General features: G+C 40.7%; 1 protein-coding gene across 2 annotated transcripts in view; it reads left to right on the top strand.

The window, feature by feature from the left end:
• Positions 1–4,861: 4,861 nt before the first annotated feature.
• Positions 4,862–25,076, top strand: part of LOC143374756 (uncharacterized) — a 44,701-nt gene continuing 24,486 nt past the window's right edge. For both annotated transcript variants that reach the window (XM_076823170.1, XM_076823169.1), the window contains exons 1-6: positions 4,862–5,488; positions 13,422–13,864; positions 18,220–18,512; positions 20,682–21,073; positions 23,136–23,477; positions 24,616–24,760. In XM_076823170.1, coding sequence (XP_076679285.1) covers positions 5,315–5,488; positions 13,422–13,864; positions 18,220–18,512; positions 20,682–21,073; positions 23,136–23,477; positions 24,616–24,760 — 1,789 coding nt within the window. In that variant the 5' untranslated portion in view covers positions 4,862–5,314. The remainder of the gene's footprint in view (positions 5,489–13,421; positions 13,865–18,219; positions 18,513–20,681; positions 21,074–23,135; positions 23,478–24,615; positions 24,761–25,076) is intronic.

Raw genomic sequence — 25,076 nt, 5'->3', positions numbered from 1 at the left:
TTTGGAAATAGAACGAAGATCTGCTGGCGGTCTCTACGTCACATAAATATAACAAAATAGCGAAGCTTGTGAAATGAAAATTTATAGTTTATTAATGGGAATACTTTGGGGAATACTATACCACATTGATATTTCCTTGGAAGATACGGCAGTGTAATATTAGTCTAACATTAGCTTTTTAATTGTTGGTGGAACTCGTGCCTTCAGAAATAACTAATAAATATTTCACCTATTAAAGTGATCTACATCCTTTAAAACAGTATAACTTTCTTAAGATACCAAAGTACTAGTTTTAGCGAAGAAAATAGAGCTTCTGAAAAAAGTCGTTTGCAAATACTTTCGTCAGCCACTGTATACCTGATATGATAAGAAATACCAAGCTATTACCTATTTAATCGTGAAATGTTGACCACGAACTTCTACCACGCGGTAGATATTAGTAGTAGGAAATGTGTGCTCATAAATTTAGCGATTCTTCTAGTAATTAGAATCGTTGGCCTTTGGAAAATTAAAATTACCGCCTTACAATGTTATTCTATTAGTTAGAACGCATGCATAATAAATGGATGCGACATGTTCTGTTTTGTGTTTCGAACTTGTCGACGAATGTCGGATCAATATTTATTTCATATCGGTACATAAGCTCGCGACATTGTGACAGCAATCGATACGTACTTTGGGTTATTAAATTTATAACAATGTGGACAGGGCTTTTGGATGCAGCGTTATATAATTATGGTGGCTGTACCTACTGATTACTCCAGAAGCAGTTTTCGAAAGAGAAGCGAAGTATTACGCCGCTCTGAGAGAGGTTCGATGATCGTGGAAAATTCATTGAAAAATAGATTGAAATTAAGAACCGATGCGGAGGGAAACAGGGAGCACCGTCGACAGTGCAATTTAAACCAAGTCGTGTTCAATGGGGTACAAAATCGTTATACCCTCCTAATAGTCTTTTGTGTATCTAACGATTTAATTTAATGTATCTAAACGAATTTTATGCGTCCAATTTTACAAATATATTCTAATTCGATTTTTACAAATGACATACAAAAATAAAGAGGGATGTTTTTTTATAAATAAAATTAATTGCAATTGCAAAAGAGAGTTCTTCCAAAAATATTTCGCTTAATGATCAACCCTTATCCTACACTCTACGGTAAAAGTCAAAATAATTAAACAATTAAGAAGTAAAGCACCCTTAATAAGAATTGATAGAGTGTCTTAAAATTGTATGTACCTTACTAACTATCCGGTGAACTTGTCGACGATGCTTCAAACACTTCCAAGATCCTCAGCAGTTTATAGCTTTAATGAACGCCACAACTTTTCGAAGGGAGGAATACGATGTTGAAGATATTCACTTTACAGTTGAAATTCACAAACGATTCACTGGTAAAAAGTGTACTGACGGTTCTTCGTGGTCGTTCAGAAAACATCGGTTCGTCGCGGAGGAATAAGCCGCCAAGCGGTTTTCAGTTCTATAAATTCGACCGTGTTTATTTGCGTGGCCCACCGTGAACGTTTAAGTTAACATCGAATCACGAAGATGCCTGTTTTTATACTAAAAGTCGTTCACCCTTAATGTTCAGTGAAAATCGTTTGAACGTTGATTAAATACTAGAACACCTGTCGACATGATTTTAATGAGTTTATTAACATCGCTGTGACACAGCAGGGTAAAGAAGATTTGTGAGTTTGTAAAAGAAAAAAAAAGCAGTGATTCAGCTAAACGATGCATAATGAAAATTGAATGTCTTCTGTGGATACTAAATTCCAGTATCTCGATTCGAAGAATTAAATGATTTATTGATTTTCCAATGACTACGCTCTAGTTTTCCGATTGCAAAATTCTGTACTTAATAACTGCAGCATTTATCAAAAGAGTTTCTAGTAAATTGCCTAGCGAATAAGTTGGAGCGCAAAGAGTTAAACTCCTCTATCTTTAAGCAGCAAGGTTAATATACCGCACCGTAATATACAGGCACTATAGAGTCTTGAATAAAGCACAGATAAACAGGTCTCCAGAAGTGTTTATTCGTGAATACATTTGAGTAATCCCGCGTAATACGGTGTTGCCCCCGAGAAACTCGTAGCAAAATAAAATAGCGTCGATAACGGTGGCGAGTAAAGTCGGTACATCAGAAGCGCCTCCGTTCCGTAGAGTATCTGACCTCTGTGTTGAGAATCCTGTACTGCAGGGACTATCGAGGACAGGGGTTAAAACCCACTCCACAATGAAACAATGAATCTCTGGGCAGTAAAAAATAATCTCATAAATCGCCGAAAACTTGTTTATCCAAGCTTCTCGCGCAAGCAGAAACTCCCATAGACATGGGCACCCTGTATCCTCCTGAAGAGAATGTGCTGGGCAGATAGTTATGATCTCCAACGCTATATCGGCAAAGATCAGCTGATTTCGTTAAACTTTGTGAGAACAAAAAATAATTTTTCTATATTACTTCTTGATGCAAAGTCTTGTTTTTAATCAGCCTAGTATCGAGCAAAAACAACTTATCTTTCTGATTGAATTTTGCTGTTTATACATTAGCCGTTTGAAAAAGTGTTATTATTTTACATACTACAATGTCACGTTATTTCTCTTAGTATGCGTAAATACGCGCCTGCTCGTGTAGGCGTCATTGCTTCAACAGCCGCTGGCTGATGACGTAGAACCTGGTCTTGTCTTTTTCCTCCACCCGTAATATCTCCTGAACGATACGTTCTTTCTACATATATTGCCAGTCCGCCGACTCGTTTGCAGGTTCCCAGTGAAAATGTCCTTCTTCAAATGGATGTCGGATGAATTGCGATGAAAGCCGCCGCATGATTCTTATTGCGTCGACGTTATCGTTTAGGAAAACGTTAGTAGTATATGTTATTATATAAAATATAAATTTGATCGAGATAAACTTTGAGATTCGAATTTTATTTTATTTTCTTTCGGTACAAAGTATTACATGACTTTCTAAATTGTAAAAAAATTGAATACAAATTCTATTCTATATTTTGTAAAACACCCTCTATCGTAAAATTCAATCAACAACCTAGCAGCCACCCTTAATTTCATACTTCCAAAGAAACACAGCCCCGGATATGCACCAATTACCCTTTCATTCTTGGTCATTGAATTTCAAATTTAGTCGTAGTGTAATATAAATTTAAACGATCGCATCAATAACCGTATCGGATCGAAGACACAGAAAAGTGCTTTAATAAAAGATTATATTTCATTTGCACTCCCCTGGCAGTCTCGTCCCATATGAAGCGTAAATAAGCGTAGAAGACCTAACTTAGACCTGACCCAGCCCTCGAGTTTCATCGAGCAATGCCCTCTGCCTAAATACTAACAGGGGGTCGCAGCCCCCTTGATCTTCCAGGCTGCCATGATTCTCGTGGTAGTAACGGCCACTGCGATCGGCTTGTCTCAATTTCTTCCACGCGTCCATCGCTACTATCCGTCTATTCATCCCTTCCCTAATCCGAAACTCTTCCCGACGGACGGTGTTCACCCTCGTCGCAGCAATCAGCCTCCGAGCTGTTCCGTTCCCTTTTCTCCACTCTACTTACGACCTTCGACTAGCGAACGCTGGGAAAACTGAGCCTATTCGCCGCGGGGTCGAATGATACACGTTGTGATTTTCCTTTGGGAAATTATTCTGTCGAGGTACTTCTTACGCGGATGTCGAACATTATTTTAACCATTTCTTACAAGATTCAGGCTTTGCTATAACTTATAACATTCACATTCATCTCTCTCTATTTCTCTTATCTTCTGCTCTCGTTCTTGTTTTCTTATTTTTGTTATTTTTTTTAAATAATTTTAGTGCTACTTACTGTACTTTCCTTTGGTATCTGTGTATGATGTAAGTGCGTAGTAGAAGATGGCTTATTATTATTATTATTATTATTGAGTTCATGAATATCATTAGTTATCGTTAATTGCATGGAACTTGAGCTCTTTAGCACGTTAAAGTGAATGAGATAGGGAAGGGCGAATAAGTATTTTTAAAATATAAAAATCGGTTACATTTTAAGATACTTGTAATGTATTTGGTGGATGATTTTCTTATGTAACACAAATTGGAAATGATAATTATTATGCATTTTCCTTTGCTGAATCTGAATGGTATTGCTGTAAAGTCAACAATTCGTTTAAATTACTTCATCGTTCGTTAAGCAAATATTGCTGCGGTTTCAAATAAATCTCCATATAAGGGATGAATAAATATAAACAGATTTTCCATTGATCACCAGCTGAATAGTGAATGAAGCTGGTTGTTTTCCAAATCTACGGTAGAACCTCTATTATTTTACATAACACGTGGGCTTAATGTACGAGTATTTGATTTGCCAACTACGAATTATGTAAAACATTAATAATTCTATTCCGTTAACTTGCTGAACAAGAAATCTCTCTGTGTCACCAAATCTTATATTAAAACTACTTCTAAACCAGAAGTATTCCTTCCAGAAATACGTCCACTGCATTCCTACCATCCCTCGTGAATCACTTCCAGTTACTCCATACTAAATTATTGTTCCACACTCTGAATAATAAAGCATTCACTGAAACAAAAATATTTTCAAACACATCATCACCTCGAATCTCTCAAAATGCCCAGAAGAGGCGTAAAAAAATCTAGCAAATAGGGACACAAAGAGAATGTTAAAAAAGGGTGCGCAACGCTTATTAAATTCCACGCCCGCAGCAAAATTACTCGCCCAAACGAAACATTACGCAACCCCCTCCATCGCAGCGTTTCGCACGGTGGGATTAATGAAAACATTCACGCATCATTCATTAGCGGAATGAAATCGTCCCTCCCCGAGCGTGCCAGCCACCCCCTCGATGATCGCAGCCTTCCACCCTTGCTTCTCTCCCGTCGACGAGACATCTCTCGTCGGCATGGGATCCCACCCTCTCTCGAGGCTTCGCGGCCGATCCGCTGGCGCTAGTGTCTGGCCCCTAGGAGGTCGGGGGTAGGTCGACGGAACGAGACGATGCACGTACGAGGGAGGGAACGGATCGCGGTGATAGTCGTCGAGGACTCAGGGTGGTGAGTGCCACCTTCTCGGGTCCTCTCCCCTTGGTCCTAGCCGTCTGGGGCCAGGATCCTCGGCCGTTTCTTTCGGCACCTCGCGTACCTCGAGGGCCACCGGGAAAAGGCACAGATCGATAAAACCGGCGGCCAGTGTGCTATCCAGCCCCCGACAGCTCGCGCCCGTCCTCTCGCGTACGTGCGTGCGTGCGTTCGTTTCGCGTGGAGTTCGCACCGTCTGGCGGCCAGGATCGCGCGGGGTGCGGCCGACGATGGTGAAGGCCCCGACCATGGGTCCCCCCGCCGGCAGCATAAGGAAGATCCACCCGGGGCCCGAGATCGCGATGAACCCGAGGAACCTGCCGACGGCTCACGCTGCTACGATACCTGGCATCCGAACAGATGGCAATTCCTTCGGCAAGCCAGCCGCCGAGTTTCACCCCCAGGTACCACCAGGACGATGGCAATGCGCTCCCGCATGCCTTGCCAGCTGGTTCCCCATCTCGCCCTGTCTCGTTCCCCTCCATTACGACAAGTTCGTTGACCCTTCTGTCGGGTGGCGTTTGTTTTGATGCTCTCGCTGTTTTCTCGCGGGGTGACAGCCTCCGACTGAACGTGCCCGGGCTGCCGCGATGCTCTGACAGCGGTCCCTGTAGAGGTGGCGCGTTTTAAAAAATTGCCTCCATTAGAGCGTTTCGTTGTTTGTGCACTCCCACTCCACCCCCTCCCCCGCCTTCGCTTGTTTTAACCGCGCGTTTTGCCAGCGTGTGATGCTGGGCTATTTCATTATCGAAAAATTCTTTGTACGCTGACGGCGCACCGAGTTTTCGTAGTCGCTGATCCAGTTAAAATGTAAACTTCTGTTTTTACGCGGTGTTGTTTGCTGCGCTGCATAGTACGCTTCTTTTCTATTTTTTGGGCGAAGCCGAAGCAGATGCTTGTTGATGCTTGTTTTCCCTGGTACTGTTTCCTGGGGGTTGTAGTTTGATAAGTGCCAAGGGTAAATTAGTTTTTTTTTTTATTTTCTCAACGTTCTGTTCGATTTGTAAATTTTGCTGCTTTTATTTTGTATTTTATGTCTGTACATTTTGGAATTATATTTCAGCTTCGCATTACTTAATTGGAATTAGATTGGCGAGCATTATTAAAACAGCGCGAATAACGTTTATCTGTCGCCGGTGGTACAAATATCGTACATTCTCCCCGCTTTTTCTTCATTTCAGACTCGTTTCACCGTTTCTCCGCCAATGAACAAAGTGGCCTGTATTCAGCCAAACATTTCCCATAGCTGCGTAATTAACATTAACAATCTCTACATCGGAGATCTAGGTTTCTTTTCTCGCTCTTTTTTGTTTCGTTATTATTAGCGATAAAGAAATATTTGAATTCCAAGAGATTATAAATATCTCTCATAAATTATAAATATCTTAACTAACAAATATTAGGATTATATTAGGATTTAATCTTATACTTTTGTGTGATGAAAGTTTCAAAGTTATTTTTTTAATTTCTTTCATAGCCATTTTAATAAAGCTTCTTCCCTAATATACTCTTCCATTCGTTTCACAATGTATTTAAAATGACTCAAAGAATTTATGATTTTTTATCAAAGTACATTATTAACATAAATTAATCGTAGTGAACCATTTACACTAATCTATCTCGTATCCTGTTTATTAAGCTCTTTTTTGGCTCCCTCTTTCGAAATTACCTGGTCTCACTTCCTGGAGTTGATTGTCCTACCCCCGTTTTACTTTACTCTCCTTGTGCTGCCTATCTTTTGCTCTTCACGCGACAATTTCTACCCGTTGCTCCTCATTTTAGCAACATTTAGTACGTTTGCAATTCAGCGAGCACTGGAAGCTTTCACTGTCGCAAATAAGTTATTGATAAATTCAGCAAGTAGACAGCGGGGCGGGTCAGGCGGCGGTTTGAAAAATGTGGGCGGGAATACATGAATGAATGGATGCCGCGATCCTTTCTAAGGGACCCGTAATCTTTTAAGTCCATTGATTTATTCAGCATCCCCTTTCTCCCCCACGACCAGCAATATTACTGCAAAGGGCTGAAATATAAACAAGCTCGTGTATATTCTCTTCCGCGTTTTCGTTAAAGCGCGTGCGAAATTTTTGCGAAATTTAGAAGTGGACTTGAGGGTTACGTTTAACAGACGCCCACGAAATATCAGAATAGCGAGGAACTAATTAAATCACGTCCTGACGATTTCTCGCGACGTAATTCAATCTTAAATGTTCCTTGAAAATAAAATGAATTACTCCTTTCAAGGAAATGCTTGGAAATTAAATTTCTGATCACAGACGCCCTCAGACACTGTGCGCATTGAAAACGATCGAAAAAGGAAAACTTTTAAGATGCAAAATAATTATACTTTTACGCTTTTTAATTAAGATGCTGCATGTTGATGCAATAAACAGAGTGATGAAAAGTGTCTGGTTAAATTTCACCAGCTTTTTCTAATAATAATAATCATAATAATACTGACGAAGAAATATTTTACCTTTTTTCCCCTGAATTTTTACATTTCAAATTCGAGGGGAAATGTAATAATTAAGCTTCAATTACTTTCCAAAAGTAGCTTTAATTCTCTGAAACGCCCCTAATTGAAATGGCTGTATTTCTGACAGGTGCCGGTGCCCAAATAAAAGGCACTTGAATTTGCTTTTTTCCACATTCACGCATACAGCGCGCGAGTTGAAATCGTCGTGTGATCGTGAACGTCCTCGAAACTGCTTATTTTCTACAATACCATTTAATCAACATCCTCCCCAAACTTTCCAAATAATACTACTAGGTACTACCACTGATAATAATACCTCTTTTTACAAGCAGCAGCGTTCAACGAGGTGCACTCACCACCGCGGAACCCAACCCCAACTGAACCACCTAGGAAAACTTCCTCTCGAGCATCGGCAGCTCCGAGCGTTCGAGACCGTAGACCCTACGACGACGAATCGGAGCCCCGATGAGTGGGGATTGTTCGCGAATATGGCCTGTGCGTCGAGGTTAATAATTATCGCCGGAAATTCGATAAACAATGATACCCGTAATTCGCGAGGAAATGCTTTGAAAGGCGGCCTTAAGACGAGCCAGCCCATTGAAAGTGTCATAAAGGCTCCGGGTACCGTAAGAACCCGAGTTAGTTTAAAGCCTTTAATTAATCGTGATTACCGCTCGAGGAGTTCCCGTTTCTTCTTTCTCCACCCACTCGACCGCCCCCACCCCCTTTTTTTTCGTCGAATAAGAGTGTGCACGACCTGGAATCGAAGCTCGCAACTCAGCGTGTCATCCTCTCGTCTTTCGAGCAAGTGCTCGGCTGCGCTTCGATGATGCACTCGAAGAATCGTTTCCCGCGATCGAATGTGGGTCAGTTTTATCGCGGGAGCGGTGGGGAGAGAGCGAAGCTCGCTCCATTTTCCCCGTCGAAGGGTCCTTTCTGTTGATCTTTTCACACTTGAATTTCAATAAATCGGATTACGAGCCGCGGGGGGCGGAAAATTTCACGCCGCGAGATTACATGTCGCCCACCGTCAGGGGGACACCTTCCCGTTGATGTTTTTAGCGGCACGAATTCCGATGAAATGGCACCGCTGGGAAAGAATTTCCATCGTCTCAGGTGATGCCGCGGGAAGTGCATCGCGTCACGCCGTCAGCTTTCATTTTTGTTGTTGTTGTTGGATATTTTACGGTGGGGGTAGAATTCACCTGATGGATACCTTCGCTGTGTCTTTTTATGATTCTGTTGCTGGGCGTGTAGGTTTACATTGGCGGATCTTTAGGGTTGATATTTCTATGCGAATGTTATGTACTCGCACATATCTAATATTTATGCAGTGCTGTTGAATATTACTAATGAGGAGGAAGATATTGGTAATGCAAGTAAATACGCAGCTCGTTTGTAATATGAACATATTTTGTTAACCTCCTTCGTTAATATTAATGCAAATATTCGAGTTGTGTTTACTTGACAGAAATGGCGTTGATGAACCGGTAGTTATGCAGTATAATTATAGCGCAACTGGAGCGTATTTCTTATAATTCCATTTTGCATATAAATAATATGAATAATAGATTCTGTGTGACGTGTGTGTATCACTGGCATGTTGCACTTTATATGACGTAGTCGGTGATAACCCTTTCCGTGTGAATAACGACATTTTTTTACCATTCGTATTCCAAGCACTCTTTCCACCATCACTGTAATTTAAACCTTTTTAAGTACCCTCATTTGAATGCAAATTAAAAAGTTGAATTATATTTCTGTGATACTCTGCATAGTAAATTTGATTCAACCACGTGAAAGATAGTAGTAGTCTACTTTCAACAAAATTTATAAAAAATTTCACCGCGTCAATTCAATTTTATTTTTCAGATTTGAAGTTTGTACAAAATTTGAAATGAATATGATTTTAAAATATAAGGGAAAAGAGAAGCAGGGTTCATGTGCACCAGCTTAATGATCGAAACTGACGGCAGCGATGCCAACGCGCCGACTGGAAAAATGCTTCGAAAAATCCAAGTCACTGCGCCGTTTTCCAGAATGGGAACACGTGGGAAAAGGTTTACTGGGTTACATAACCACTGCTCTGTCACGAGAATATGTGAACACAAGATGTTGCGTACTCTTGAAAACCATAAGCGACTACACTCGTAACTTTTAAGATGCCCATTTATATAAACACTTTACTCCATCTGAAAAGCCTTGTCGCGCAGCTGCATCGTTGCAACTGCAATTTTACTACACACGTTTGGTGCATCCAAGAAGCTGCTTGTTGCTACTGATATATTATGTTAGTCCAAGTATTGAATAAAAAAGTATGGTGCTTTATAAATTATGATCGCACAAATCTGGGATCAGCACTGTTAAGTAATAACTTTAGAAATAATTTTTGGAAATTTTGTCTACTTATTTCATTTACTTTATATGTATAATTGCATGCGAAGGTGCAGAAATTATTTGCTGGTAAATTGAAGATAAAATATTTGTAACAGTTATAATTGAAGAGGATTATTTACGAAAATAAGTTTAAATTATTCTTGAAAATAAAAGCATGTCATTTTTGAAAATTGTTGATCTTTGGTGCACGGTATTATTGAAAGATGTATTTGAAATTGAACAACAGAATAATTGGCACTTGATTATTTTCATTCTTCTTTTGCGAAGCATGGTCTCATAAATTTCTTTTTTGATAGGAATTTTTGCAAAACATGGAATGTTCTGTTACATCGTGGCAGAATTTTCTTGGTGCACATAAGTATCTCACAACGCTCTATCGATCTTCGTTATGAAACATTCTTGTTCACCTCTTTAATGTTTTACAACGGAGAAAATTATTGGAGTAGAAGCTCGGCATCTGCTTACGACGGAAAAATGATTTTGAAAGAGAATAAGTAGTCTCTGCACTACTTTCTAGTAAATGGAGATGTGGAAATCATTTTACAATTTCCCCTTAAAACAGAATCCTGTTATTATTATTTATTTCCATTTTCCATCTGAGCCTCAAATTGTGGCCCTTTCGCAAGAGACACATTTGTCGAATTAAAATTGATATTTCGAACAAATTCACACACGTTCTATCTCGTTCTTTTTTTTTCTTTTTTTTTTTTTTAAATACCTTCATCTCTACCTAGCAAATATATGTATCTGATAAGGAGAGTGCATAGTTCAGCTGCCACTGCAATTTATTTGGGGGTTACATGTTCACATATGTGTGCATAAGTCGAGGGCCTGGAAAAGATATATCTTTGAACCCCATTTTCTCGAAAACTATTTTATACAACGCTCCTCGCGTCTGACGCATTGTTGAATACATCGTGCACTAAGTACATGGAAAATTTGAACCAAATCGACCAAATTTCCTGCACTCCCCTCGAGAGATGCAAATCGCAAGTCGAAAAGGGCTTTATTATCGACTGGAGTATCGAGTGATTCTTTCGTACTCACGCTCGCATCCAAAACAATGTGAAAACGATGTGAAAACTCACGGTATCGCCAATGAAGAGTCATAATGCGAGGCATCGATGTACTTAACATATACATAACGAACCTAGAGGCAGTCTCCAGCAACGCAGAAATACTTAATTAATCCCTAACGATCAATTATCGCTTTTTGGAACGCCAGGTGCAAAGTGGAAATTATCGTGTATTTCGAATTTATATGCACAGAGGGCAATTGCACAAATTGGGAGATGTACATATATGTATATAATATAATGATGGTTGGAAGAAAGTTCGCAGTGTTAACAGAAATAAAAAAAAAAACATGTTGAACAAGAAGAAACTATTATAGGATAGAATAATTTTTGAAAAATTGGTCCAAACGACTTGAGAAGCTAACGTTTCGTCATTTTGAAAACAAATGCAATTGGTCGGTTTTTCAACTTTTTCATCTGTATTGCAAATTTAAAAATCCCGTTTGTAGGTTTAAGTAAGTTGTATAGATGCTAAAAATTCCATCCATCAATTGCGATAGTAAACACAAGACACCTTCTATATATTCTACTCGAACATTTATGATATTGGAACAAAGAGACTTTCGAGATATTCGTACCGTGGGTGAATTTTCCTTCGATGGGCCCACATGCGAATATCGACAGCATTGAGAGAAAATCCGTTTTATCGTCGACTAAAGCCCTTTTCAGCAACAAATCTTTGCCTGGCGATTTCGTTTCGAACAAATTTCACGCGAACGTTCAAGTAAACTCAGATTAATTCAACTGAATTTGTTTGACCGTAGTAAAATCTCGCGGGAAACTTTGCTAATGTTATATCTGAATAGTTGAAGCTCTGGGTATTTAAGCTCTGGGTACAGTGACTCTCAACAATATTCGGACACCAGAGTATGGTTAACTTTATGGCTTGATATTTCAGTTGTTTATAAAGCATTGACAGTTTACAAAACATCGATAAGCAGTTGTTTATTTATAAAGTATATCGAAGCTATTGAAGGCCACTCCGGTTAACAAGAATGGGATTCGAAACTATGCGACGTTCTTTTGGAGCACCTTTATTGTATGTCAAGATTTCAACTAAATTAGCGACCCGGACCGTGTGCACTCCTCTTGCCAAGTATAGAATGGTGTATCAGCTGTTCGAAACGCGCGTCTGCTCTTTTTTAACTCCGTTACGGTATATCAATAGTTGGACCGACGCTAATAGCGTCGCAGTTTCCGTCCAACACGTACCATCGATCTATTTGAACGATCAATAAGCTGATTTCGGTTACGCTGACTGGGACAGCCGTTAGCAGAGGATGAAAGAGCGCTCCTCTCTTTTTTCCCTCTCGCGAGCAATTAGAAATTGACAAGTAGCGACAGATGGATCGTTACGCGGTGGAATTTTCAAATTTCATCGAGGACGGGGAATATAAATTTGTTTGGGGAGGAATTGCACGACGCCCGTTCAAAAATATCAGTCTCTCTTTTATATATCATAGAAAGGGAACAGTGATTCGCTTGCACGTTTCGACAAGTTGATCGATTTATGTATTTTGCGCAGGAGTGATGTTGCACTTTTTAATAGCACAAATGCCACTCACGTATATTAATTCGCTTTATTTCAACGATGCTTCCGCAGTATCCGTATTCTCAGTCACTGAGTAATCTGTATCTTAAGGGGTCATGCCTATCTGTGAGGTCTGAAAACAGATGTATTTTTTTTTTCTTGAAAAAATATATATAAATAAAAGAATTTTACACTTTACGGTGACATTACGGACATAGTTCTCTTCACGATGCTCCTATGCCGCTATAAATGAATATTTTTACTTACAAAATATTTTTTATAGTCTTAAAAGGCGATAGAATTAAGCTACGAACGTGCAAAGTAATGATTAATTTTCAACGCTCTCTGTGTCTGCCATTTGTTTTTTCATTGTCACACAAAAATTCAGAACAATAGTTGAGGATTTGTCGAAGCGTTTTTTACAAAAAATACATAAAGAATTACATAATTTTGGGCCCAACAAGGCGCAATCCCCTGTTAATATGGTTACCTAGACATGAAACTGTCCTAATTTCACTATACATAGCACTAATGTATTTCCTTGAATTTAAATAAATCCGATTACCAATTAAATTTTCTTCCAACACACCACAATCTATTTGATATTTCCCTATACCCTGCATTTCGATCGTTCCCAGACGCTATTCCCTAACTACCCAAGCCCCATACATATTTTACACGTAGCTCCAATGATCGCCAGCGGGATCCCGAGTCAGATACTTCGCAGCCTCGGCGACCACCCACGATCCAGTCCACTACGAAATTAGTTTTACCCTGGCCGCGGCGCTTTCAATCAAACTGCCACGCGTCCTCCATCGATTTTCCACTAATTAGACTAAACCCCGTGTGCATGACAGGTGGACGTCTCGACCCAGGTGGATCTGCACGGCGGTTTCGGTGCGTCCGGTGGCCACATTAGCATCGACTGGGACAGAAGGGCGACACCCCTCTACTCCCGCGAGGACATCAAGGAGCAGTATTGCATCACCAGCAGGCAGCTGGATGCCGTGGAGAAATCCGGCGGCGGTTTCTTCGGTTGCCTGTCCACGAAGGGTCCCTCGCCCTGCAACACGGCCCGCGCCTCGATCCTCTCCGCCTGTGTCAGAAGCGTCCCCAGCGATGAGAACCTGTGCGACGCGCCCTGCCCCCGACGACCCCTGCAGATCATGTACCGTCAACCCTACCCGACCTACTCCAGGGGACTGTCCCGCTACAACTTTGAGGACGAGGCCGACTGGAACGAGAGTTCCTACTTCCGGCGGCGACCCAGATCCTTCTGCACCGTGCCCGATCCGAAGAGGTGAGTTTCCATGTGGAGGACAGCTTTACTGCTACACTCTGTATTAATTTAAGCAACGGGTATGATGCGCAGACTTGCCCGGGAGTGTAAATCATATCATTGGGAAGGCTATTGCATTTGTAGACATTATTTGCTTAATATAGGATGCAGAAACAATGGTTAGCTATTTGATAGTAGTAATTTCGATATATTTTTTTAGGGGTTTTAGAAACTCGAAGCTTGAGAGATATATGAAAAGCAAGGATTTGTTTATAGTTTTCATGTTACAGAAATGAGTTTTTGGGTAGAAGGTAAATTTGTCCGAAAAGGCGAATCGTTTCTGATTAAAATGAAAGAAGAATAAATTTTGTGCGATGTATGGTTCCCGATATAAATTAGATATAAATTCATTTATAGACCTCATTTTCGTGACAGTGGGCGGAAATTGGAATCTTTCATGGGCGTTATTTTTTAAAGAATTTCGAAACTAGCAAAGTGATGACTTAGACCCCTCCTGATTTCACGAGGACTACATCTTACTTCAGTTTCATCAAAATTCAAAATCCCACGTATAGATCGCGAAGAGTGATCGATTTGTCGTGGGGTGACCTCAGTGTGATTTTTTATTCCTTTTTGAAATGAAAAACTGTAATTTTTGTGTCGCGTAAAGGTGGCCGTCGAAGTGAGTTCATTGTCGTATGACACGAATATTCAAGGTCACGCAATGTTAGAAATAAAAGACAATAAGGATCTGGTACACAATGGAGGCAGAATACGTACGGAGCTCTGAAAGGTAGGTTAGCCATTGTTTAACCTCGTTTTCGCTTTGCGCGGTATACTAATTGCGTCTTTCATCTCTGACCTTATATAATTTGGAACATTGTTATATCTTATATCGTTGAACTTGTCTTGGCAATACCAAAAATCATAAAAAAAAAACAATAGAAAATAAAATAAAAATCATCTTTATACCCTGATATCTATGTATAAACATTTTTTAAAATGTTACCCACTACTATTTTATTCTACATTAGTTATTTATAAGTCTCTCCATCCAAATGTTTGTGTTTGGAAATTGCATCTTAGCAGGAAGAAGTACCTAATTACATTCCTCAATTAGAGGCTTTTGTATGCATCCTTATAATTAGATTCGTCTTCCAGCAGTTTTATACACACTTAAATATTTATACAAAATCATAATAGGAACTCAAAATTTTTGAAAGTAGAGCTCCAATATGGAACATATTCCGTAAAATGTACCATTAAAAATGAACCTACAATATTAACAGGAATGACAAAAATCAATTGTTTCCACACAGTAATATAAATTTCTCGTTGCATAAAGACTCCAGATGCCATTTATTCATTTTTCCCAAGCTCGCCAATCGTGAGATTTAAAACAACGTGTTCACTCAGGACACGAAAATAGGTTGAGCATAATAATTAACGTAATTGTTCATTCCACCGGGTTATCAAGATGAAAGGAATGCTCGAAAATAATCCTAAATAATACGCGACTAAAAGTTCTTAAAAAAAGCATATAGTAATGGTAATGCATGTGTGCCGTTCTAATTGCTGCTGAAATGTAATATAACACGTGCCTCGGAAAACAAGACTCACATTTAACTTCGTTCTATTCAACGATGCAGAAGAATACGAAGGGTTTGAAGGAGCAAAGATAATAACGGTATCTTTGCTCCCTCGAGGCCTTTTTGCATACTCACGAAGGTCATGAATGTTTTTTTTAAACAGCACTCTGTATTTTTATCTCCTGTGTGTCGGAGATGACGTCAAAAGATAAGTTTGTTCAGATACAATAACGTCACTTTGCAATGGCCATGACTTCAGAAATGTCTATGAATAAGGTATTTACCGATAAAAAGTAATGAATCGTTTGCTTTAAAAAGGGTAATGATAAATAAATGTTGCAAATAGCCCAAGTAACACAAATACACGAAGGTAACTGTAATTACTTAAGTTTGTTAGTCATGATAGTCACCTGAATTCCTATTACGAATGAAAGTTAGTAGCCCAAAAAAGATAATTTATCATCCTACCAGTGCTCCGTTATTTCATGAAAAATGTTTTAATAGAAAGTAGAATTTCTCAAGATAAACGACTTGTTTGTTTAAAGAGTGAAGGGGTTACGTATATGTACCTGGATCTTTATATCCTTTCTTCGGTTTTTGTAGCGTATGTAGAGTCTACATCGTAGACTTAAGCCTTTTCAAAAACATTACGTTGAAGTCTACATAATTAACGAAGTTATGGAATTTTGCAGTTCGAATTCTATTTCATTTTATTGCGCAGTTAGCTTTTTGGAACTCTTTTAATCCAGAACCACTGATTGAGGTAAAATGAAATGGAATCTGAAATCGTGTTTTCAACTCGCAAGGGAAACTGCTGGTTTGTAGAGTACCTCGATAAAAGTATCGGACAATTTTTCGAGGCGAAAACACCCCTCAAAGGTTAATGTGTGATTTCCTACTTTCCTGTATTACAATCTTAAAAACTATAGTGGATATATCGAGAAGTATTTGAGCAAATTATTTGAACGTTTTAGAGTACAACCCCAAAACTGCTCAAAGTTACCTACATTCGAACTCTTCGATACATGTCTTTATTTCTCTATTTAATTGAAAAATCCATGAAAAAAATCGTTCAACTCCTTCCACGTTGTTCCACCAAAAGAATTCAGCGTCCACCACAAAAAAAAACTACCAAACCACGTTTTTGCACCAATATTTGTACTTCTGACATTCGAACAAGCTTCCAATGAAATTGGACGACAACAAATTGGATCGATAGAAGTAAACAGTTTATTCAATGGAAAAATTCCAAGGTTGCAATTTGTTACTCGTTCACGTGCACGCAACCCCTGAAAGGTCTAAAGAAAGCGCTGTCAGCTCTTCTGGCCGGTTAACGGATTGGAATAAAAATATACCGTTAACTGGGGGCTACAGCGGCAGGTTACGCGCGACTTAATTAACCTGATAGCCGATAGACACTTCTGCGCCGTTCATTTTTATTAATACGCGCCAGAAGCGCGGCAGAGATATTGCTTCCAGTGATGGTTACATTCTCATTTCCATTGTGTCGGCCGCAAGCCGATCTCGCGAATGACGGGCATTATCTTGGGAAAAGTGGGTGACGGCACGTTGCCTCTTGCGACAACGACCTAAATAAATTGCATTTAGATTTCAACCGGTGCCTTCGAGGATACGTTATTACGCCAGCTGTGTTACAAACTTCTCCCCGGACGATGCTTCCTCCCTGATTATAATAAAACGAATCCCACTTGTGCTTGAATTTCACGGGTCATCTCGGTGAAATGGGCCGCTTAATTTCAAAGGAATGTAAGGTGTAGTAATAACTAAACTCACCTTCTCACAATGGACAGTGATACTTACAAAACGATTCTACGCGTAGAAAAATAAATGGAAAATTCAGAATGATATTCTCACTTATACAGTTTGGTTCTCAAGAGTAATAGGTAGTTGTAAAAATTCGAATTTCAAAGTTAGTTTGACCGATGCTCAGCAAATTTTCCAACTCATTGTCAGATCTTCTTGTCTGTACTTATATAGGTATTAATACAGTAATTTATCGATCGTTTACACGTGACCTTGAGGGAACGTCGTCTACGCTCCCGCGCGCGAATTACAGCAATCAGAAATAAACTGGACCGTTCAGCGCGCCATCGAACCCCGTAATCTTTTGCCTTCCCGCTCGCAACGACCGCTCGTAACAAGCTTTTCCTGGAAACTACTAAGCAAGCTCCCTTATAACAAACACATTACCAACTTCCGCCCGGGCTCCTCCTTGAGATTCTATCGGGGTTGTGCGTTTTATGTCTCTTTTCTAAGTGGTTAATTTCCCATCCCGCCACTTGGGGCATATTTATGTCGTCGGAATCACGGGACCGTGAAAGACGAGCTATCTGGTCGGGGGTGTAGCGGGGCTCTTTATATTCCGAGAATATTATCGCCCGTTACCGTGGACGCGGTAGTAAATTTGCTGTACAGCTGGTGATCAACGTGTTAGGAGATTGGACAACGATTTTCCTTTGAATTCGCCAGAAAGGCGATTATATCTTCTCGATGGGGTTGCTCCGATAACAATGGTAGATGTAACGTTTGATTTAGAATATTGGAATTGTACGGGTGCACCGAGCAGCGCTGAGAGTTGTACGTGTTAATAGGAGAGGGTGGGAAGTAATGGAACTCGTGGCAGGTGAAACTCGCTCGATAGTGACTCTCTATAAATTGCAGAATAAAAACTCTGAGTAATCTTCCGAAGCATAGAATTTCTCACGAACTGGACGGATGAATAATTTTCTTGTTCTTTGCAATTATTCGTTTGTTTTTCTGTCCAAGGTACACCTGGGTCCCCGAGGACGAGGAATCCACGAAATTGGAAGGTCCTCGGCCAGTGCTGCCCCCCGCACCCCCGCCGCCCGTGTCACAAGCCCCGAAAACGAAGCACGTGAGCTTCGCGAGGTCGCATACCCTGACATCCTTCGATCTACCGATGAGTGGGAGCCCGCCGAGACCGCAGAATCAGGAACGCCTTATAGATTCGCAGCCAACGATGCAGAACTCGATACATCCTTCGACCTTACCCCTGATGCACCCTTACGCTGCCAGCGAGCCCCGTGTTCTCGTTCTCGGTAAGTTTCCGTTCTCATGAAAGTTCACGAGCAAATGACCCTCGCACGGTCCATTTACTTAATGCGATGTAGCATTCGAAACATGGGGAACACAAGGGAATACCAGGATTCAGGAACATGTTTAGATTTAGAGTCCCTCGTCGAAAGTGAAATGGTTCAGCTTCTTCCTCTACCAAACTGGGGTACAAATTTTATTCAACAAAGTAATTGTTTTCGGCACCAAGTCTCGCGACCACGGTGCGCTTTACGGGGTCGATTTTCACGCATTTATACACTTTCACAGCTGACTCCCGCCCGTCCCTTTTAGAAACGCGTGGCGCTCCAAGCTAAGCTTGTATGCTGGACTGTAGACACTTTTTAGAGAGGAGTGTTTCTATAGGACGGCAGGCTCAATAGTTTTTTTTTACTCGAAGCAGCCCATTAGAACGTCAGGCGGAAAGTCTCGCGACATTTGAGGCTCGCGCAATTAAGGCTTCGAGCCTCTAGCGACCGGTATCAAAACTAATAGCAGAAACTTCGGGACGCCTAAGTGGATATAATGTTCATACATTTTCAGAGATAGAAAGTTCAGTGTCCCGTTAATGATACTTAATCCTGTCTCCCGCTGATTATCCTCTTCTCTTTCTACTTCCCCTCGGTCTAATCTTCTTCCTCCAAGTTCTTTTTGACTTTCTTTTTTTTCTCCCCTCGTAGCTTCTCCTGACTTCTCGTGCCTTTCTCTGCCACGGTATCTTTGTCCGCTAAATTCACCGCCCCATTCCACTTCTCACTGTCTGCTCCTGCTTCTTTTTATGATACACCCCTGCTTCCCCACGTGCCATTCCCCTACGCGCGTTTTCGCGCGCTCTTGTGACTATCACCTTCTGCGACAGCGGAAATTCCCAGCCTCGTGCTGAACTCTTCAACTTTTTTCGATCCCAAGTTTTTGTACCACAGATCGTTTTCGTTTGTATAAATAATGAGAAGATTGAAGCGCATTATTAGGGAAATATCATTCTTAAGGAGAAAAATAAGAAATACTAAATTAAATAATTAAAATAAGAAATTTTTTACACCTTTAGTCCCTACCTTCTTTACTCTCCACCCGACCCTCCGTATCTCTACCAATATTTACTAAATACCTGATACAACCACTTGAAAAACTCCACCGTGATTTATGAAGAGAAATTCAATATCATAACAGGAAGTTTCATCGTTCCCTGCAATCCGTCACTTCGGCGCGTGGAGTCACGCTGACAGGAACTGCGACCCGTTCCCATTTCAACCCTGCACGATCTGCAGATTATCAGGTCTTCCCGGGTATTAACTTCTTGCCCAGAAACCCAGCAGTTAGCTCAGTATTAGCCACCAAATTGCCAATATAGCCGGCCCAATGAGACACGATATTGAATTCGTGTAGGAAACGATAACGACTTGGAGCAGTTTCGCAGTGCACTGACATTAGACACGACTCGCGAGTCACACGGGGGAGCGGGGGGCTGAGTCGGTGAAAGCATTAATATTCCCGTCTCAATTAATTCCTAACGAACGTCGAATTACGGTCGGGACGTAAATTATGTTACTAGGGTAATTTCCACGCCGAAGAAAATCCGTCTCTTATTCGTCCCTTCGCTGAACTTGCAAAGGCGCGGAGAAGAGATTGCAGTGGACGTCGAGATTACTCGACTTATAACTTATAACGTATCCAACGTGACCGTTATAGTCTCGCCCTGATTGCTTCTTGTCGGGGATAGACTCGTGTGTAGGGAATTTAGGAGCTTTCGTGCTAAGTTATTCCATTTCAGAGGCAGATGTCTGCATAGAAAATTTAAAGGATTGCAGGTTGCAAGCTTGAACTTCGATAAATATATTCCTTCAGCAACTTGATAATGAAGAATATAAAATAGATGACTGCAGCTCGCGATGCTTTTTTCTTTTAAATCGATATTATACGGAGCAGTAGCAATTTTCTTGCATCATCGGATGAAAGCTTCCTTCATAGTCTACACCCTATAGTAATACAGATGAAAAAATTGAGAAGAAGACGAGGAGGCTAAGAAGGATTTATCTTCTAAGCTGACTTTCATATTATAGCAATCCCTAGCTATTCCACAGCGAAAAAGGGTTGAAACGTCCCCATTCACTCGTCAAGCAACGATTCCAACAGATTTAGCGGAAATTTCGTTGCAGAAAAGCCACCGAAGCGGGGTGTGATGAAGACACAGGCAACTCAGACAGAGATCCCAGCCGTGTTTCGAGGCCGAGTTCCTGTCACCCTTAGTCCTAGAACGATACACCGCGTGAAAATGGTCTCCCAGGGGGCCCAAACCAACGGCCTGTTTAATGGAAGGAAACTGACGAAAAGCTACTCGGAGGCTGGTCAGCTGAGCACTCCCTTGGGCAGTGGTCAAGTCGGAGCAGCAGGAAAAGAAGAGATTGACCATGAACCCCTTCACAGGACGCAGAGCGAAGAACCACCAAGGTCACCCTTCCTCGTCGACTCGCCACCATCTGAGATCCACGAAGCCACTCTGGAGGAGGTTCTGACCAATGGGGACATCTTGGAACCCATGGCGAGAGTCGTAAGTGTCACTTTGAATTGCAGTCGTGAATTCTGGTATTACAGCAGTGGTCGAAACAATGTTCAAAATGAGAACAGTGAGGAAAGTAAGAGAGATTAAAAAAATGTGGTAAAATTTATGTTGCATATAGTAGGGAGCTGCTTAGGAATGTAGCGAGTAATCAGAGGCTTGGATAAGTTGTATAAAACGATATTGTTGACGGTGTTAACAAGCAGATGTGTGCTTGAATATTTATTTGCTCACATTGTTGTACAGTTCATGCATATGTAACACTAATTACTAAACAGTATGCTGAATACAGTATATTAGATAAAATCTTTATATTATCCATAGGCAGTGCCTTTTTCTATTATTTAACGAAGCCTGAGAGTTCTAAGGATCGTGTTAAGCCTGAAAGTGGCTGAAAAAGACCAAGACTTAGAATAATTATTTAGTGTAATTATCGTAAGATCTGTGATTGAGTAATTCTGAAATTAATTTCACCATCCATTCTATTGATTTTGCCTGACGACCGCGATTGAGTTAACGGATTAAGCGGTTGAAACGCGTCCTGGCTTCAACGCATCCTAGCACAACGTGTCCTAGCCTCAGCGCAAAATAGATGTGGCGGAGAGATGCTGTGCAGGGTGAACTGTTTAACTCAATAATTCTAATTATTTCCGTTTCACGAAGAGCAGTCTGAAGATATTTTCTGTGAAATGCAATGAAGCGATTACATACGAGAGTTTACAAATCGATTTAAAACTTTCCCAGAGAGCTTTCGCACTTTCCCGTGAGTTGAAAATAAAATTAGAACATTATATAGAAATATAGTTTATTTATTTTTTTAGTTAAATTAATGCCCAGTTTCACCGTCATTAACCCATTAACCTTCCTCAACTGAAAGTGGAAAGTAAGTACTACCTACGTACATATTCATTTAATTTTTATCCATTCATAAGTACTTTCGTCTCGAAATCAATTAATTTTCGGCAGAGTCTGCTTTGATAGTAAAACCATGGAGAAACTTGCGACTAGATTGACGCGAAGTCTCGTCAATCTCGTATCGCGACTCTCAGGCCCTCCGAGTTGAATCACATTGATTCTGCTAGTCGGAGTGGAGAGTCGCTTGAAATGGTGGCTCGCGATGCTCGAGCCGCTGTACTCGATATCGCCTTTGATTGAGAGGAAGATATTACAGACTTCAATTTCGCCGCCAGTTAAGGATCAATCTGAAGCCCCGCCCGAATTATTCGATTGCGCATTCTGCGTTCGATTAAACGCTCCCCACTGCCTCCATTCGGTTGAATTTTACGTCGGAAATCTCGGCGGTGTGATAATGGTCGTATCGATTAGGTGTTCGACCGGGCCTTCTGATTGGGCGATTTATACGCGAAGCTTTATGCGTGCAATGACGTTTTAAGCCAAGAATTACCAGAGCAGTGGAAAAATATCTCCTTGTAAATTATTTATTTCAAGCTAAACATGTACAATTATGTTCCTTGAAACTGTTCTTACCATTAGTGTGATAATAAACACGTTGGCTCAAATTGAACGGAATTAATTAATTTATTTTGAGGGCGTGCTGTGCATAAATGAATGAAGCAACGCGTTCCCGCAGGCAGGCCGATTCCACTCTATTAACAGGAAGGTCGAACAAGAATCAAATTTCGAGGCCATCTATAGCAGATTGTAATGGTAGCGTGATCGAATTACTGTCCGGGCAACAAAATAGACGTGGCGAAAAGCAAAAGCTTGTTAGTGGGGTGTAATTAAAGGACACACGTCGTTACGGATATTAACATATCGATCCATGTTGCTCGTTTCGTGATGTTTCGCAAGTGATGGAATACGTGGATGCTGACTTAAACCCTACCTAATTTTCGGTAAACTACTACGTAATCAAATTCTATCAAAATCCCTTTCATCAAATGCAAAAAATAATCTACCTCCCCCTTCCATTCTACTTTAATTCTATCCTACATCACTTCAGATCAGCTCGTACTATTTTCTTAAAGCAGACCTAGGTGACTGTCCAGGTGCTTCTCACGCATAATTTTCTTTTTTTATTCCTTTTGACCAGCCTCAACATCAACGAAGGTCCTTCGATTTGGACGACCAAGAAATCCTTATAGACTTCAAGCCCGCGCCCGTGTCACCGGATGCGCGTGTTCTCCTCAATCGGATATCTCAGTCGACGCGGAGGTTCCTGCCGTTGCAGAAAACACTGTCCGACGGCGAGATCCGCGTGGAAAGGCGCGAGCTGGTCGGCGAAGTTAGTGAACTGAGTTACCCTCACACGTGCATAAGGAACCACCAAGATCCATGGGGCAGGACCGTCAGAACACCCGTCCAATTTTCTTCAACGCCTGAAGAATTGTTCCAACTGAGAGTCGCCTCGCCACACGAGGATCACCTCGAGGAGGCAAGTACAGGGATCATCTTCTTGATATGAGATCTTTAACTGGTATTTTATGAAATAGTTACTTAATTTTAAAGTAGTTTCATTTTCTTTATTATGTGTGACAAAAAATTTCTTTAATATTACTTATGCATTCTATTATCTTCAATAAATTTTCATTTCTTCTTCTCGCTTTTCAATAAAATTTTCTCTATTTCAAATGCCTTGGATTCATATTGTTTATGCTGTATATAAATACAGCGTATTATAAGAGATGGACATTGCTCTAACAAAAGCATTTTAAATCGCTGACTCAGTGCAATACGTTTCCGCCCGCTATTGAAACCTTCCAATCCCTATCTATCGAACTTTTCGAATGACTATTTCCTGCAGGGATTGAAACGCGCCATCATCGTTCCACCATCGACTCTTCATTCGGTCGAGTAGTTGTACTTGAAGATTGATGAGCGATTCATTGATTCTTCCATCAAGAAATATACTCCATAGCTATGCCATCTCTAAAAATACCAGCGAACACAGGCACATCACTAAATTACCCCAACGTGCCTACGCTCCACTTGACTTCTGCAAAAGAAGGAACTTTTGATTTCGCAACGAACAACGTTTCGATGTTTAAACTTAAAATCAAGTTTCAAATGAAAAGTTCCTAATTTTTCCGACTGCTACTGCCAAGGTTGGCCGAGTTTTAAATTAAAAGTGATCACGTTGCGTATAGAGGTTAAGCACTTTCGAAACTTTTCTTTACGCTAATTGCTTGAATTCTAGAGATACTACCATTGTCACGGTCGTGTAACTAGTTTGAACTTTTCGCTTGAATTATTCCTCTCATCCTGTTATCTCTGATCCACTTGCGAAATTAAGTTGAACAGCAGAGAATTAGAAACTGTGTAATTCTATAAATTAGTAGGCTTTACCACTCACTCTATTCGTGGTGAAACAATTACGGTTTTATGACGAAAATAGTGGGAAAGCTGGTTAATCGCTTAGTTGCGAAAACAAATTCTACTGTTTTCTTTATTTTAATGCAGAATAATCCTCGTACAACCATACACTGCATTTGATTATGATAAAAAGACCAGTGTGACATTTTTTAAATTGCTGAAAGCTGTTGTCGCGACGTTATTTTTCGATATCGTTGCAGGAGTTTCACGAGAATCTCATCCGACGGGGGCTTTTCCGTAAGAGGAGCGTATCACTCGAGGATGGCGTGCAAGGTTTAGCATCGGACGACTTTATGCTACCGAGATCGCTTCCCACGTCGCCCACGTCGCCGACCGCAGTATCAAGTATGAAATATGATTCACGCCGCGGTGCCGCGTTACTTCCGCAGCCTAGTGAAATTTTCAAGAAGTTTCACGGCAAAGTTCCGTCAGCTTCGCGGCGAGGCAATGTCCTATGCTTAAGCTGGTCCCCTTTTTACGAACGTGACGCGACTATTTTGTGGGAAAAACGACGCCGATTTATCCTCCGTCTCGTTTTTTCTTTATTGTCATTCACGTTCCACTTGTGGTGGTTTTACTCGCGATTTCACCTAACACTGGTTCTTCTCGAACTAGAAAGAAAAGCTGAATTTTTGAAATTGCTGATAGAAGTAGCGAAATC

This window comes from Andrena cerasifolii, chromosome 11, assembly GCF_050908995.1.
Source record: "Andrena cerasifolii isolate SP2316 chromosome 11, iyAndCera1_principal, whole genome shotgun sequence".
Taxonomy (NCBI): Eukaryota; Metazoa; Arthropoda; class Insecta; order Hymenoptera; family Andrenidae; genus Andrena; species Andrena cerasifolii.
Note: the sequence above shows the minus strand (reverse complement) of the source record. Positions and strands in the feature narration are given on the sequence as shown.